Genomic DNA, 17,351 nt, shown 5'->3' on the forward strand with positions numbered 1-17,351 from the left:
CTGGAGGCAGTGAAGTTTTTACATTTTTACTCTTAAAAAAAGAAAAAAATGGTTATTAAAAGTAACTGAAAAATCAATTTTCTGCCAATCGACTGGTCGATAAATCAACTACTCGAGTCCTGGATTCTAGAGTCCTGGTCCGTTTCTGGGGAAATAATGAAGCTGCCATGTAATGTGGGGGGTCAGTATGGGCCCAACAAGAAATCTGGGCCCCGGGGCCCCACAAAGTCCGATGAACTAATGAGGATGAGGATGATGCAAGCGACCCCTAATGTTGAACAAACACGTATTACTCTTCAGTGAACTGTTTTATAATTTCATTTTGTAAAAGACAATAAAAAATTTTTTTCCTATATTATTATTTTTTCTAAAATAATGACGTAAATTAAATGAATGATTTTAAATAAAAATGATAAAATGTATTTCAATGCAGAGTTAATTATCATTATCTTCGTTATCATCAATAGTAATAGTAATAATAATAATAATAATAATAATAGATTATTGATCCCGCTGACACGCCTTGCTGTTTGGCATCGCGCGTTCCCGCACCGGTCGCAGGTGGACGCGCCTGTGTGAACCGTGCTAGCTCCCTGGCTAACAGCTAAGCACCGCGGGACAGTTTTTGCCGTTTGTGTCGGTAAAGCGACCGTTTTTAAATAAACGGTCGTTACCGGCCAACACTGCTACAGCGCTGATAGCGACGCGGTTCATGTCCGACTCTTGGCTTCGAGCGTCCTCAAAGAGTCAAACCGCTACCTGTCCGTGCTAACGGGGAGCTAGCCCTCGCACCGTAGGTTCCGTATGCAAAGCGTAGAACGAAACTCCGTTCAAAACTCTTCAAATTAAAGAGTTCTTCGCTATTCACCTTGGGACCTTGGACTGCAGAACGTTAAATTAATTAATATCAGAGTCTGATGAATCCAGTCATGTTTTCAACAAGTGTGAAAACCACACAACAGTTCACTTTGAGTAAAAGTTTAAGCTTTTTCCGCGGTCTGTCCGCTCACACACACTCACTTCTACTACCGAGAGAACGTGGACGGCGGTAGGAGGAAATCCAGCCAGTGCAGCTGTAGCAAAAGTAAAGACTCTGCCTGAAACAAGGACTTCGTGTTGGACAAATACACGCCGAATTAACCAGCGGTTCACATTAATGTAAAAAAAACATTTTTATTGCTGATGTAAGACCTGCCGGCGTTTGCTGACATGAAAAACCTCGAAGTTCCAATTTTTAAGACGGAGTTTGGCGTGTCTTCTCGAAGTTACCTGGCTAATAAGGAAGTGAGTAGCATAACAAAGCAGGCTGCAGAGATTGTCAGTGTTGTAACGGACGAAGTCGTAACAGTGAACAACTCCTCTTCGGCGCTCTGGTCACGAGGAGTGCGCGGTTAACGTCTTCTTACCTGGTGCGCTCGGTCAGGTGAAGTCAAGTCGGGTTCTCGACGTGAACCAGGAGCGACAGCCCTCAGTCCACTTCAGTCCACTTCAGTTCACTTCAGTTCAGTTGACTTTGCTCATCATTTCGCCATGCCCCTGCTGAGCCAGTGGATCCATTACCAGCGACTGTAGCCTAACTGGAGTGCGTCATGACGCGATGCGACCGCGTCATTACAGTTTACAAAGAAGATAATTTGAATCCGAGCGAGTTTAAGTGATTTTCAGTCCCGAGGAGACGAGCGACGGAGACGTGCAGGTGACACCAGGTTCGTGTCAGAGGCTCAGAGTCTCGATTTCCTTCCCCACTGGAATTTCCCTCTGACGTGCGGGTCCTGCGGAGAGCAGCGAAAACGCGAAGAGGTCTCACTCCGAGGCCGCCGAGGTTTAAAATCGTCTTCATTGTTGGGCTGCAATTAATTACGGAAGTTTCTGGAAGGAAGAGAGAGGGATGGTCGTGATTTAAAAAAAAAAAAAAATGTTCAGGGCAACTCAAAATGAAAAGTTCATATTTGACCGAATCCAAATGGAGTAAAAAGTTACTGCTCGAATGTGATTCACAATTCCCCCGGAAAATGTTATAGAAAAAACATCCCAGATGTGTTGTACTGGATCCAGGTCTGGTGACTGGGGAGGCCACTCAAGTCCACTGGGATGTTCATGAAACCAGTTTGAGACGACTTCTGCTTTGTGACCTGGAGCATCATCCTGCTGGAAGCAGCCATTAGAAGGTGGTGAACTGTGTCCATAGAGGGAAGCACATGGTCAGGGACAACACTCAGACCGGCTGCGGCATTCAGACCATGACTGGTTGGTGTTAAGGGGCCAAAGTGGAGCCAGGGAAACCTTCCCCACACCGTTACACCACCACCACCACCACCAGCCTGGACCGTTGACGCGAGGCCGGTTGGGTCCACGGATCCATGCTGTTGACACCAGATTCTGACCCGACCACCTGCTGCCTCAGCACAAATCCAGACTCATCAGACCAGGCTACATTTTTCCAGTCTTCACCTTTCCAGTTTTGGAACCAGACGTGGTCTTCTGCTGTTGTAGTCCATCCACCCGAAGGTTGGACGTGTCGTTCCTTCTGAGATTCTTCTCTGCTCACCACAGTAGTGAAGAGTGGCCATCTGAGCTACCGTAGCCTCGGTCAGCTCCAACCAGTCTGGACGTTCTCCTCTGACCTCTCTCATCAACGGGAACTGATGCTCACTGGATGGTTTTTGTTTCTGTCTCCGTCCTGAGTAGAAACTCTAGAGACTGTTGTGTGTGAACATCCCAGGAGACCAGCAGTTTCAGAAACCCTCAAACCAGCTCGTTTGGCCCCAACGATCGCGTTTTGTCCCCGTTCTGATCTTTGATGTGAACGTTGACCGAAGCTCCTGACCTGTAGCTGCGGGATCTCACGCACTGAACTGATGACACATGATTGGCTGATTGGATAACTGCATGAACAGGCAGGTGTTCCTAATAAAGTGCTAACAGTCATTTATTCTATTATCGTGAAGCCATCACAGTACCGTGCTCTACACAGCCACTGTGGGTTTGGCTCAGGTCTTTAATTTTCGTCTTGTCTGTTTTTGCTAAACTCGTATCTGCCCCTGTGTGTGTGTGTGTGTGTGTTTTGTTGCTTTTTGTTATGAGTTTGTTCGGAAACCAGCAAACAGAGTCAGAGCAAACTGGGTGAACGAGGCAGCAGGTCTCTATCAGGTCTTCAGGTCTCTGAAGGTACAGGTGTTGCGACAGGTGTCGTGGTGACGAGCTGTTCTGACTGCGCTGACCTGGAAACAAAGGGACACTGCGTTGGCTGCACCTCCGCTGAGCTGTGGCTATTAGATGCCGCGGACGTCCCCGAGGAGACGCTGCATCTGCAGAAGTGCGGAGTGATGCTTCCTTCCGGCTTAAACGATCTTTGGTTTAGGGTAACCCGTCGGCCCTCTGCCCCCTGCTGGTCAAACACAGCAGCACCACGGCTCCCAGTCCGACACAAGCACAGAGATTTGGACTCGGAAGAGCCCAAAATGAGACAGGGTTTCTGTTTGCAGGTCTAGAAGAGTCTCAGAAAGCTTCAAAAGCTTTTAAAAGTTCTTTAAAAGTCTTACGTTTCATTCACTGTGGTCTGGGGTGTTTTTTCTTGCCTCTCAGTAACATGAGTTCCAACTTCTGTCAGGAGACAGTTGTCAGGAAGCTTTAGTAAAACATTTATTTTTTTAACTGCTTAATTCATCCATCAACTGTCTGCTTCTTCTCTGGGTCCAGGCCTGGACGGGTCATAAGACAATGCCCCCCCCCTCACACGGGACATCTATACAGGGCCCCCCAGGTGTGTTTAGTAATCCATACATGGGTCCAGGTCACAATAACTGATTGATTATATTTCTGGGATTTATTGTCATATGCAGCTGGGAGGCACAGACTAAAACGTGATGCAGGTAAATCGATGTGCTCGGTAAAAAGGTGAAGGCCTCGTCGTCTGTTTTCCCTCGTTCCTCGACGCGTACGTGAAAAAGGAGCCGAATCTAATTCTACCTGGTGTTACACAGTCTTAGATTTAACGTGGTGAACTCTGCAGAAGCCCCGTGACGGGTCAAAGTTGCTTCAGACATCTGAGATGAAGACGTCAGAATCCAGACGTTAAAGTCACCACGCGTGGATGTTTTTATGTGATTATAGCTGAAATGTCTAATTGTTCTCAGGGCAGATTCCTGTTTGTAGAGATGATAAAACAGTTCTGGTCCAAACTACGTTTCCCTTTACGCCCATTTAAGGGAATAATCCCTCCTTTTAATTCCTGCTCTTCATGTGTATCCGGTTCCTCTGCTGAATTTTTTTTCTTTTTTAAAGGACTAGGTCAGACCCACAGTGTCTTTTTCTTTTTCCAGTGAACACTGTGTATTTTCATTTGACTTTTGGACACTATGAAGGCCGGACGTGCGGACGAACCTGCGGAGGACCGGCAGGGCGGGTCAGTCTCCGGTGGACTGAAGAGCGGACAGGAGGGGTTGGGTGATGCGGATCAGAACTTGTGGCCGAACGCAGTAGACAGGGTCGACTGGCGCCGCCCCGTTTCTCTCTGTGTAGCTGCTCTACACATGTAGGTAGAGTGAGTATGTTTTGTGTTGCATCGCTGGGTTTATTGGGTTTACTACCGATTCGTTTGCGGGACCCACGGTGTCAGGCAGCCTGGTCCGTGTACCAAAGACCTGCTCCTCTCGTCGTTGGAACCGAATCTTCGTTTGGTTTTTTGCCGGATAAATAAATATTCCTGATACACACTAGTGCTGCCTGCTGCTGGGGTCGTGTCGGGTCAGTGTTTTGTGCTGTAAAAGTCGATCCTGAGATCTGGATCCCGAGACCTTCTGTTGCATCGGTGCGTTTTGGCTGTGAAATTATAAATATCAAATATATAAATAGATCAAATAAATTGAGATAAAACATCGTCCCCAGTCCACTTTATATATTAGAGTTTAGCTCGACCGCTCATCAAACGTGCCTGACGTCGACGACACGTGGGGGGGTCTTTGAACCAGACCCCCGAAATAAAAAGGTTGGTGTTCGTCACGCGTTCTGATGACCAGGGTCACGACTGTGTTGTTTCTCTGCATCGCCTGTTAGATTCACCTTTTTATGCCAGAAGACAGAGACCTGGAGCAGCAGCTCCGGTGTGGAAAACACTGTGGAGCCTCAAGTCTGAACCAGCTCCGAGTCAACAGCTGCTGCGGCGACGCGGTGTTTCGCCGTCGTCTCCCGGTCACAGAGGTTCGCAGCCCGTCCTGGGGTGTGGCGGCGGCGGTATGGCATCAGCAGGTTAACATGCTGATGTGTGGCAGGTGCAGCGTTCGCCACCTCGGTTCAGCGTGTCAGCGGGGTCACATCTGCTAACGGGAAACCCAACCTGAACCGAGTCTCGCAGAATCATCTTGACAACTAAAACCGTCGCTGGTTTTCAAACGTCTCTTGACGTCTCACGAGTTCTGCAGGTACCTGGTGATGAACCACAGTGTTGGACAAATGAACACGTTGACCTGCTGTTGGCGCTGGAGGAAGAGTCAGAGGCTTCACGCTCTGAGCATCATCGATGTCCGTATAAAATTTCACGAGCATAACGAATAATGTCATCATTAATTGTTATTGACCTCATGTTGTCTTAGGGAATATTTTGGTCCCATTTTGAACCCAGGACTTCAACTTGTGAGGGAGCCTTTTTCTGCTTCCACTGAGGCCGAGAAAGTCGGAGTAGCGCTGATGAAACGTGTCCGATTCTACAGGGACAGGGAGCAAAGATCGGTTCATCGGAACTCCCACAAACCACAGCGTCAATGATTCTTAGATGGTCTGTAGTTTATTCTGATTAAACACATGAGAATCATTATTTAAACATATATATACTGTATATATATATACTGTATATATATATATATATCTGTACTATATATTTAGCTTTAGTTATTACAACATTAATAATAACCTGAACATCACATCTACGAGCATCTGTAAAACAATTAGTGCAATTTATAGGTAAAACTTTACAGTGGAAACTGAAAAAAAAAACCCAAACAGCTTCTGTCAGCAAAAATATACAAATCATCTTTTCAATAAGACTTCAGGAAAAAACTGAACCTGGTTACAGCAAAAAGAAAAACATCTGGAGGCACGTTAGCTCAGGTGAACACACCACTGCACCGGCAGGGAAACACACACACACACGCGGTGAACATCAGAGCACTGATGGGAGTTGAAGCGTGTCGACGAGGCACGACGCAGACTCCAACCCTCGCACCTAAACCACTACCTGGTTTCTGATGGGCGGGGCTTAACATATCGGCGGGTGGGCCAGACGCTACGAGGCACGACGGATGCAGAGAAGCAGAAACGTCACGTTAGAGCACATTTTCAACATTCAACAAAACCTAAAAGAAGCTTGTGGCATCGGCGAAAGGTTGTTGTGCGACTGACAGGGTGGTGACAAACCAGAAAGACCAGCAGAGAAGAATCCATCTGCGGTGGGAGACACGTTTAACCGCTCAAACTACGCACAAACCAAAGTTCTGAACTTCTGCTGCATCTGATGCCGCTTTGTACAAACTTTACTTTAATTTCCAATGGAGACCCTTCAGCTGGATTCACCTCCTGAGGGGCCCCCTGGGACAGAAACTGGTTCTTGGGGCCCGACTGACCCCCAACAGTTTCATTATTTCCACAGAAAACAACCAGGACTCCGGAGCTGAAATGATTCGTTGATTAAACAATTAGATGATTGACAGAAAATGAATGGCAACAACTTTGATATTGATTCGTAGTTTCAATACATTTTTTTAAAGACAAAAATGTCAAAATTTTTCTGGTTCCAGCTTCTCCAGTGTGAATTTATTTGCTGGTTTTCAGTTTTCTCTGATAGTAAACTCAACTTTGTGTTTTTGACCGTTGGTCAGAAAAGAAATTAGAAACGTGTTCACGTGAGCTTCAGGGAATAATGAGGCATCGTTATTCACTATTTTCCAGCCTTTTTATAAACTGAACATCTAGATATTGCAACCAAAGCAGAGTGTGATCAAATACTGTTGTGGCTACATCAAGAGCTGGGACCTTCAGCATGAGATCCCTCGTCTTCCACAACCGTGGTTTTTTTCCGCTCTGCGTCTCTGGGCAGGCGGACGAAGTGCCTCTGTCATAAAACCCTCTGGAGCTCGTCTCTTAGAGTTTAGAACTTAAAAAATAGGAAGTTTGGTGAAACGTTTGGACAAATACGACAGTAATAGGTTGCACAAAATTTGGGCAACTGTAAAGGAATTTGTGATCCTTTGATACAGTTTTGGCAGAAAAATAAACGTAAGCAAGTCTTTTGCTTCAAGATCAAATTTGGTGAAATATTTGGATAATTTGCTCCTCCACTAATTCAACTGACTAATGTTATTTGCGTACGAATTTTGGTATTTTTTATTTAATTTGTTTTGGCAAGCAGACTGCCGAGCGAGCTGCATACCCTTCACTTACTTTTATTTCTTTCTTTCCAAGTTACTGGGTTTAGTTTTGGCAACGTGGCTAGTCTGCTAGCCAACCAGTTTGCAATGCTAGTAAAGCTGCTAGTTTAGTTTAGATAGTTATCTAGTTAGAGTCAGGTGCTTCCTGTAATCGCAGTGTCACATTTGTTCCCACATTTTAGTGAATTCATTCCCTCAATTTATGTATTTTTTCCCCCAAAAAATAACTGAGTTTTCTTTAGTTTTGTTTTGGCAATTTAGTTTGCTAGTAAACTAGCTAATTACCCCGCGGAGCTAGTAATGCTAGTTTAGTATAGCTTGTTTTCTAGCTAGTGTCCGGTGTTACCTTTACCTGTCACAGTGCCACATTTTGTTCCCACATTTGAGTAAATTTACACGCTTGGCTAACTTGTTTTTTTTTATCCCCTAAAATTAATTGAGTTTTGTTTTCATTTTGTTTTGGTAAGCTAGCTTGGCAGCCACCTCGCCAAGCTGGTAATGTAGCTAGTTTTCTATTTAGTTTCTGGTGCTATATTACAGCGACTCAATCGCAGCGGCACATAGTACCCACATTTTAGGAAGTGTTTTCCTCCATTTACTCTGCAATTTCAGTTTTTTTTTTTTTGGCCTACCTACTAGCTTGGTAGTAAAAAGCAGCCTACAAAGCTAGTAATGTCACTAACTCAATACAGCTCGTGATTTAGCTAGTTTTCTAGCTGGGTTTGGGTGCTGCCGATGGCACTTGAAGAAATCTCATTTGAACATTTTGACCATGGCCTCAGTTTGTTCTCCAGGTGATCAGTTTTTCATTCTTGGTCCTTTTCTGATCTAAAAAACGATTTAACATTACCAACAACTTAGAGGTAGCAGAGATTTGTCTCTTTTGAATTTTGCTGCTCATTGGACTAGACATCGCCACCCTTCTGATACGTCTTCATACACTTATTCTATAAAATGCACTTAATATTAAGCAAAAAACAGGCTAACTGCTATCAGGGAAGACACAAAGAAGAGAGTCAGCTGTGTACAATAGCATGAAGTGAAAACACAGTTTCAACCGCAGCACAGTTTCTATCGCAGGCAACAGGAAGACTACGAGACATCTTCTACCTTAACAACAACACCGTCTGCTGCATGTCACTACATTTTATTTCTATTTTCTTTATTCAATTTTCAAAAAATTTGGACTTATAAATATTAATTTTTGGAACATGATCAGTCTTCTAGAAGCTAAAGATGCTAATTTGACTTGAGTGGTTTAAATAATAACATAACTTAAATTGCTGATGGTATTTTAACTAGCTAGCGTACGCTACTGCCAGAGTTAACCTTTCAACAGTATCTTTTAGCATTTTTTAATTAACTTATTGGCTGTACAATATTCTGTTTAAGCATATCTTTGTCACAAATAATGCTGGTAGATTTAATTAAAATGCCTGAAATGCCAAGGTTGGTCGAGTTCTACTTCTTGGTGAATCTTGGCAGATTTCAAACCTGTATAAATCTGTGTAGTGATTATTTGTCAAGATTTTAAAATCAATTGTTATTTTTGTGCTGATCAAAACAAAATTGTAAAGTTAAGGCTGCTAACTTGGTCACTTTTGATATGATTGCTTAGCCATATGCTTACCAATTTTCTATAACTAACTATACTTCTAACTTCTTTTCTTTTACATTTGTTTTTCTAACTTTTAGAAGAACGCATTACCAAAAAAAATGCATTACGGACCAAGTGGTTGAAATGATAAACTTAATTTTCGTAAAAACGCTGACACAGTCACTCTGTCCAAGTCACGAGAAGGTTTTTTAACGTTTTCTGCGGAGCATCCAAAGTCACGGGATATGCTTTGAACAAGTTCTTATTATCATTAACACAAGAATATAATCAGAGACTGAACAAATTTGGTGACACAACACTGACAGCAGGACTTATACTGTATATCTTCATTACAATTGGTCATGTTGCCAAAGTAAAAGCTGCTTCAAACTCTAAGCGTTAACAAGAACAAGCTTCCACTCTGCCAAAATACTGTACAAACTGTGTACAGGCGTTACAGTTTATCTCCAGTTAAAACTCACAGCTCAGACTCATTTAAATTTAACTTTTCTTAAAATCAATCCTTTGACTACCGGCACGCCGACGCTTCGCAGTGGTCCCCGTGATTTCAGAGGATCAGAGATTTTTTGTTTGACTTAGCGCGCTCATTAGCTCTGGAGAGCTTCACCGCGACATCAACATTGTCCTTTGGCAACCGACGTTACTGAGGGATTTCACTCGAGAAGAAGAAGAAGAAGAAGAAGAAAACATTACATGGTTGCAGCTTCTTAAAAAACGTCCTGTCACTCTCTTCAGAATTGCTTTAGCATTCGGTATCTTCATATTTTCCGATAACAAAATGACCAACATCAAGGTCATAATCACTCTATAGCTGCACATTATTTTTCAAAACTAAGGTTTTTACAATATATCAACTGACGCTGAGCCTACTCCGACTTACTGTATATATACAGTCACATCTGAACAGAAGTTTAACAACTTCTGTTAAATACTTTAGATTTTTTTTTTTTGTTCAACTCTGAAGCTTATCCATACTGGGAAATTGTCAAAATTCATTATCAACTCTTTCCCAATCTATGCAGAAATTCTATTATGCTAGTATTAGATACTTAGTTATTTGCATTTTAAGTTAAAAGGTAAACTTTTAAGTGCTAAATATTAACCATGGTTATGGTGAGTTCTGTATCTGGTAAGTGCTTAGTCAGCAGGATGGAAATGGGATCCCATCTGGGCCAAACATGAGGCGATCCAGGGCGTCCGCGGCCCCTTCACCATCGTCATAAAGCCACGTGAGCGTAATCACAGCTGGCAGCTGGCGCCAGAATGGCTTCTCAGGTGCAGCAGGAAGCAGGCAAATGGCAGGACAGTGATGTTCAGGTGGCCCGGTCAGTGTCCTCCATCTCTAGAGGAAGGACTCTCCGAACGTCCGTCTTTCACACCAGCTGATGACTTCTTCTGCTTCTGCTTGGATTTCCTCAGCATCCGGACCTGATGACAGCACAGGAACACGGAGAATATACCAAACTACCTACCAAACAGGTGTACACACAGACAAATAATGGAAAAACTACAGAAGCAGGGAGAATATACCAAGATACAGACAAATGACAGGTATACACAGAGCATAACACAGATGCAGGTAAACTACCAGATGTTTCAGAACATACAGGAAAACCACAGGTATACTCCGGCCGTACCCAAATACAGGTAAGCTACAGCAACACACAGAAATCACACCATTAAAGGATCTTTTAATGTGGGTGGCGCACATTAAAAGCAAGAAGCTACTGGGTTCGAACCCCGGTTCGGCCGGGCCCTTTCTGTGTGGCCTTAGTATGTCCTCCCCCGTGCCTGCGTCGGTTTCCTCCTCCCACAGTGCAAAGACATGCAGGTTAACGGGCGACTGTAAAATGGCCGTAGGCGTGAATGCGAACGTGACTGCTTGTTTGTCTCTATACGTCGGCCCCGTGCTGGACGGGCGACCTGTCCAGGGTCTCTCACCCAGCGTTAGCTGGGATTGGCTCCAGCCCCCGACCCCGAACCTACCCATGAAGTATAGATACAGTGAGCGGTACTGGTATCACTATTATCTTATCGATACCCATCCCTAATGAAGGAATGACATTATGAATGGAATAAACGACGGAAGAAAGGGAGCAAAGAAAGTCAGAGCGCACCTTTGGTCCAGCGGCGGAGATGATGATGTGTCCCGGCGGTTGGATCCACGGTTCTCCGTCCACCTGGACAGGTATGGGTTTGCTCACTGTCAGCCTGATGTAGTTCCCTTGAGCAATACGAATCCCAGATCGGAGGCCGCTCTGCACCTGGCCCTGCACACACACACACGCACGCACGGTTGAAAGCTCTGGAAACAGCTAGTCAGTGGACTTTGAGTTGAGATGTTCTTGTCAAGCAGCACACTGTATATATGTCGCATCTGTTGATCATCAGGCGATCGATGAAGTTCTTAGGGGTATTAACTGATGACCGACTGTCTCGGCGCCATCACATTGACCTGTTACTAATAAAACAATGAGATCTCTGAGTGCGATCGGAAAAATTTCCCGCCTAACAAATCAATCATGTCTCCTTGCAGTGTATTAGAGTCCAGTCTGCCCTTATCTAAACTACTGCAGTGCTGCATCTCACATCTCATCTCAACCTTTTCACTGTCTTCAGTATCAACGTGCTACCGACTCCTATGTTTATTTGTGACTGTTTATTTCCAGCAGTGAAAATAATCCAACGTCATCCTGTTTATTTTGCCTTGAGTTTTAAAGGAGAGCTCATTGCAGAAGCTTCTAGCTTCCTCCCTCTCCTGCACGAGCTCTGGTTTTCTCTGGATTCGTGTGTATGTGAGTGAAAGTGTGTTTGCACGTGGACTTACTTTACATTTTTATAATAATTGTATTTTTTTCAATGTGGAAACAAATAAATAAAAAAAACAAAAAAATAAATATCAGGATGTGTCTCACCATGTGGACGACCCCAGTGACGCCGACCACCTCCAGCAAACCGTCATCGATGCTCGGTTTCCCATAGCGACCGTCGACCTCTGACCCCCAGAGATCAGCACCTGAACCCCAGCTACAAACACACACAGAGATCATTGTAAGGTCATTAAGACTTTTCTTCTACCGTGAGATCCGAATGTGTGTGTGTGTGTGTGTGTGTTACCTGGGTATATTGAGGAAGATCAGTCCCTCTATGTTGGGTAATGGGACGTTCTGAGTGTCCACCTGCAGCTGGAGCTCTTTGTGGAGACTCCTTGTGTAACTGATCTTCTGCAGACCGACCTTCACGTACACCCCTTTGTTATGGAACCTGTGGGTGGGGCAGGAAGCCAAGGGGATGATGGGAAATGTGTGTTTCAGCTCTCCCTGAGCAAACTCTGCGGAGTGAAGTGGACTACAGTGAGGTACCTGCTGGTGAATTTATCGGGCTCGTCCTCGCGCGCCAGGTGGAAGTCGAGGCTGAGCTCAGCGTCGATGCCGAGACCAAAGTAGTTGTTCATCTGTACAATCTGGGAGAGGGAGAGGGAGAGGGGGAGACGTAGAGAGAGAGGGAGAGGGAGAGAGAGAGAGAAAGAGAGGGAGAGAGGGAGAGAGAGGGAGAGGTAGAGAGAGGGAGAGAGAGGGAGAGGTAGAGGGGGAGACGTAGAGAGTGGGAGAGGGAGAGAGAGAGAGAAAGGGGGGAGAGGTAGAGAGAGAGTGGGAGAGGGAGACGTTGGGAGAGGGAGAGAGAGAAAGAGAGGGGGAGAGGGAGAGGTAGAGAGGGAGAGGGGGAGATGTAGAGAGTGAGAGGAGAGGGAGGGGGCGAGGTAGAGAGGTAGAGGGGAGACGTAGAGTGGGAGAGGGAGAGAGAGAGAGAAAGGGGGGGGGGTAGAGAGAGAGGGAGAGAGAGAGTGGGAGAGGGAGACGTTGGGAGTGGGAGAGGGAGAGAGGGAGAGAGGGAGAGGGGAGACGAGAGAGGGGAGAGGGAGAGGAGAGGGGAGAGGGGAGACGTAGAGAGTGGGAGAGGGAGAGAGAGAGAGAGGAAGAGGGAGGGGGGGTAGAGAGGGGAGAGGGAGAGGGAGAGGGAGAGAGAGAGGGAGAGGGAGAGGGGGGAGAGGGAGAAGTAGAGAGTGGGAGAGGGAGAGAGTGGGAGAGGGAGAGGGGGGGGCGTAGAGAGGGAGAGGGAGACGTAGAGAGTGGGAGAGAGAGAGAGAAAGAGGGGGAGAGGTAGAGAGAGAGGGAGAGGTAGAGAGGGAGAGAGGGAGAGGGGGAGACGTAGAGAGTGGGAGAGGGAGAGAGAGAGAGAAAGGGGGGAGAGGTAGAGAGAGAGTGGGAGAGGGAGACGTTGGGAGTGGGAGAGAGAGAAAGAGAGGGGGAGAGGGAGAGGGGGAGACGTAGAGAGTGGGAGACGGGGGGGGGGGGAGTAAACATTTATAGTGGGAGCGGTTTTATCATATTTATAGTTAAAGGACCTTTTCTTCAGTCTGCTGCCAACGGAGAGAAAAACCTTGATTATACACTGAGCTCATTAAAACCCCAGAGGAGAGGAGGGGACACGAAGACCCTTCTCTAGCTCCGAGACAAAACAAGAAATAACTTTCTTTTGCAAGTTTGAACTTATTTAGAGCACAGCTCTTCGTTGATACCCTTCCATATTCAAATACAACAAGTGTCTGGATGTCTTCTGGTAAAATATATCTGGGTTAGTTACGTATTTTATTGTTGTGTTTTCCGCGACTGAAATCTGCGATGGACGATTTCAATGTTTCCCTTTAATGTCGCTTACAACTGTACTTTTTCATATATTTTGACTTTTCTGGGGCATTTTTATGTCCTTATTGGACAGCAACGGTGAAGACAGACAGGAAAAGTGGGGAAAGAGAGAAGTGGTCTGACCGGCCCGGGAGTGGAACCTGGAACATTTACACCACTTGGCGATGGGGTCGCCCCGGACTCATATTTTTTTGAGATGTACCATATTATGGGGGGATTATCGTAGCAATTTTATTTATAGATGTGTGTGGACGGTTGTAAATATGTACACGTATCTGTAAATGTGGATAAGGTTTGTTTCATGTGTAAAAGAATCTGCAAATATATGCTCTCGAGAACTGAACGTAAGTGTCCTTTTTTAAGTATTTACACTTTTATTAGGATTTTCTATTTTAACAAATAACAAAAAAGCGCCACGTCGAGCTTCAGTTCCCTTTAAACAAAGTGCTCCACCTTTAACTCCCACCCTCTGAAATGCTTAAACAAAAACCTAAGAAAGTGTAAGATAACTTTGTCCTGCAGGACGCGGACCAGACCTTGGGCGGCTCCAGAAAGTCGTTGTCCTTGCCGTCCTCCGACATGTCCTGGGCGTCCAGCAGGATGGTCCAGCGGTCCATCAGAACCTCGTCTGCTTCGTCCACAGAGACCAGGATGTGGTGGGGGTCCTCACTGCCGTAGCCCGGCCCCCAACGCAGGATACGAGCCAGGTCATTACCTGATGAGACGGGACAGTTGTTTCTTTTTGAAACCTCTGCAGCGTCTGCAGAACCTCCATCCAACTCAGACACCAACTTAAAATTCACTCGGCGTTGGTCTGACCTGTCCCCAGAGGTACGATGCCGATGGGCGGCTCTCGGCAGACCAGTTTGTGTCGAACCGCCTCCAGTACTCCCAGCACCCAGCCCACCGTCCCGTCACCCCCGCAGACCAGCACCCGAAACCTCGGAACCTCCCTGAAGGTGTGGAGGCTGGACCAGAGAAGAAGAGCAGGGAACACTGTGAATGGGGCTCTAGTATTCACGAACAACCGGCATCTTGATGGTTTATTTATTTTTGCGCGACGCTTCAGACTTTCCGCGGTAATTTGATCCTCGCGAGCCTCGTGTGGAGGGAGCCGGCGTCTGTGAGCGGGGAGGCGGATAAAACTCGAGTTCTGAGGAAAGCGCAGGACAAAGACTTCGGACAGAGAGAGTGTCGGTGTGACAGCAGAGCGAGGGCTGAACACACAGTTGTTGCCGCCACTTTGCGTGTGAACAACTGAGGTCGACGCTTTGAACGTCTTGTGTATCACACGGTATTAAACTTTATAAATCGGCCAAGGGAAGGATACGACCTAAAACATCCCATACATCACGTTACTGTCAGTACATCCAAGCTGTACGTGACGATTATTCCTAATTATATCATTGATTAACCGTTGGGCACAACCTGAACATGGATAAGCAGCAGGAGATGGATGAATGGATTAACCAATCAAAAAATAACAGCACTGGGGATTTTGTTTTGGACCAGGCACCAGCCCTAAGTCCATATGTTCTGACAAACAGAATTACTCTAATACACTCTCAATTAGTGAGCGGCTGTTCAGAGTAAGGTCCGGAGATGATTGTTGATGTGCTGCATTTCCTAGAATCAGGGAAGTGTCTGATTTGCTGTGTAACGAGTAACGGTAACACAGTGGCGGGGTCACTGCTATCCACAGGGTTTATCCTGTGGGCGGCACCATGTTGATCATTCTTTACTATTGACCACTAGAGCTCGAACTTCTCATGTAATTCTTTTACGTGTGAGTTTTTGGCTCGGTGGCTTTTTCCGTGCACGGTGATCTTTAACCAAAAGACATGAAATCAAACCGAGCGTCGAGTGGTGGCTTCGGAAAATCGTCGGCTCCAGTGAAGCGTTCGCCTGAATTCAATGAAATGGGCTAAAAAATGCAAAGCGGCTAAAATGATCCTGCAGTTTCTGTGAAAATCTAAATAACTGGGTCTGCGACGCTGCGCACACACACACACACACACACACACACACACACACTAAACAAACACTGTGGTGCGGCGGTAATTTGATTCAGCAGGACAAATGAACAAACATGTGACAACCATTATCCCTCGTCCCAGCTGACTGTGGACCACAGCACCGGGATCTCAGACTCGCAGTCTCCAGTCTGTCACTTCAGATCGGGTCGGTGGTTCTCACCCAGCCAGCGGTCCTCCGTTGGAGATGTCAAAGACCTGGTGCGGGTTCAGGAGTTTCCGGAAGCTGTAGAGGAGCTCGCGGCCCTTCAGACCTCCACTCTTAGGGTTGACAAACACCAGCAGGGGACAGACGTCTTGTCCCAGCTTGTTGTGCTGAGAAAGGACGACAACGCCAACGTCAGCGTGAGAATCAGCGCACAGTGAAAAGTTTAGGTGCAGTCTGGAATATGTGGTACATGCTACACTAGGGTAAAGTCTATTCATGTATTCACCAGGGCCCCTGGGTACAGACGGATTAGAGGGCCCCCCACCCTCCTATACAGGACGCCCAGACTGGGTCGTCTTGTGTCTCGAGACAAACACGGATATTTACTGTAAATATGAAGGATGCACAAAGACCCCGTTGGCTGTTCACACACGAAACTTTAGTTACTCGGACAAAGTCTGTGAGAAGAGAGAAGGCCCTTGTCAGGTAAAACTGCTTGTAGCAGCCCTGGTCTGTGAAGAGCCAGATTTTCAGGACAAAAAAAAGAAGTGTTGCGCTTGTGCTCTGTTGGGTTTGACCCGGAGACGCACGCTTCGTCTGGTAATCCCACGTGGGAGGGGCCAGAAGTGTGGCACGACACAAGAGCAAAAAATAAACTAAACTACAGGATACTGTCGTCTCACTTCAAACTTAAAGTTCAGAAATAGAAATCTAAATTTCTTCTTATAGACGCGCTACTTACAGTCGGCTTTGTTTTCCACAATATCTCTGGAGCTGTCTCACCACCAGAACCTACTTATTTTAATGTTTCACAGCTGTGAGGGCTCCTCCAGTTCCTCTCAGCGTTGCATTGTGGCCCAACCGTGTCCAGAATTCACTAAAATAAATTCCTTTTTAGTCTGTCTCTAGACTAAATTTAGCCAGTTTTCCAGCGTAACCAGAGTCCAGACTCCAGACCGGTTTAGAATCAGCTTGTGGTCAGAAACGGGAAAGCGGAGTTTAAATGACTGTTACCGTGATCTCTGGAATGACGAGCGAAGTGAGCGTCTTGCTGTTGACAGACGTGTCTTTAGCCAACATGTAGATCCTCTCCGCTTCAGCGAAACACGAGATCTGCAATGCTACCACACCTTAACACACACACACACACACACACACACACACACACACACACACACACACACACACACACACACACACACACACACACACATCACCACCAGCCTGTCTTAATAGCCTGAGAACCTGTTAAGAGTTTCGTCTTTAGATCTTATCACAGCGCTGCAGAGAGATAGTTTTACTGAAGCGCTGAGAGAAGAGACGGAAGATAACATCGTGTCTCGTGAATGGACCCACTAACGGAGGCGGCGGCGGCGTGTTTCAGGTTGCTTGTCAGTTTCACTGACTGTGATATTTTCTTTGCAA

At 46.0% G+C, this 17,351-nt stretch overlaps 1 protein-coding gene across 1 annotated transcript in view; it reads right to left on the reverse strand.

Moving 5' to 3' along the window:
* Positions 1-5,791: 5,791 nt before the first annotated feature.
* Positions 5,792-17,351, reverse strand: part of LOC120785179 (diacylglycerol kinase theta) — a 33,575-nt gene continuing 22,015 nt past the window's right edge. The window contains exons 16-24 of the mRNA XM_040119633.1: positions 16,941-17,056; positions 15,942-16,093; positions 14,565-14,713; positions 14,282-14,460; positions 12,402-12,502; positions 12,157-12,303; positions 11,955-12,066; positions 11,157-11,309; positions 5,792-10,467 (exon numbers count right to left, since the gene is read on the reverse strand). Of these exons, the coding sequence (XP_039975567.1) occupies positions 10,366-10,467; positions 11,157-11,309; positions 11,955-12,066; positions 12,157-12,303; positions 12,402-12,502; positions 14,282-14,460; positions 14,565-14,713; positions 15,942-16,093; positions 16,941-17,056 (1,211 nt within the window). The 3' untranslated portion in view covers positions 5,792-10,365. The remainder of the gene's footprint in view (positions 10,468-11,156; positions 11,310-11,954; positions 12,067-12,156; positions 12,304-12,401; positions 12,503-14,281; positions 14,461-14,564; positions 14,714-15,941; positions 16,094-16,940; positions 17,057-17,351) is intronic.

Source organism: Xiphias gladius, chromosome 23 (assembly GCF_016859285.1).
Source record: "Xiphias gladius isolate SHS-SW01 ecotype Sanya breed wild chromosome 23, ASM1685928v1, whole genome shotgun sequence".
Classification (NCBI taxonomy): Eukaryota; Metazoa; Chordata; class Actinopteri; order Istiophoriformes; family Xiphiidae; genus Xiphias; species Xiphias gladius.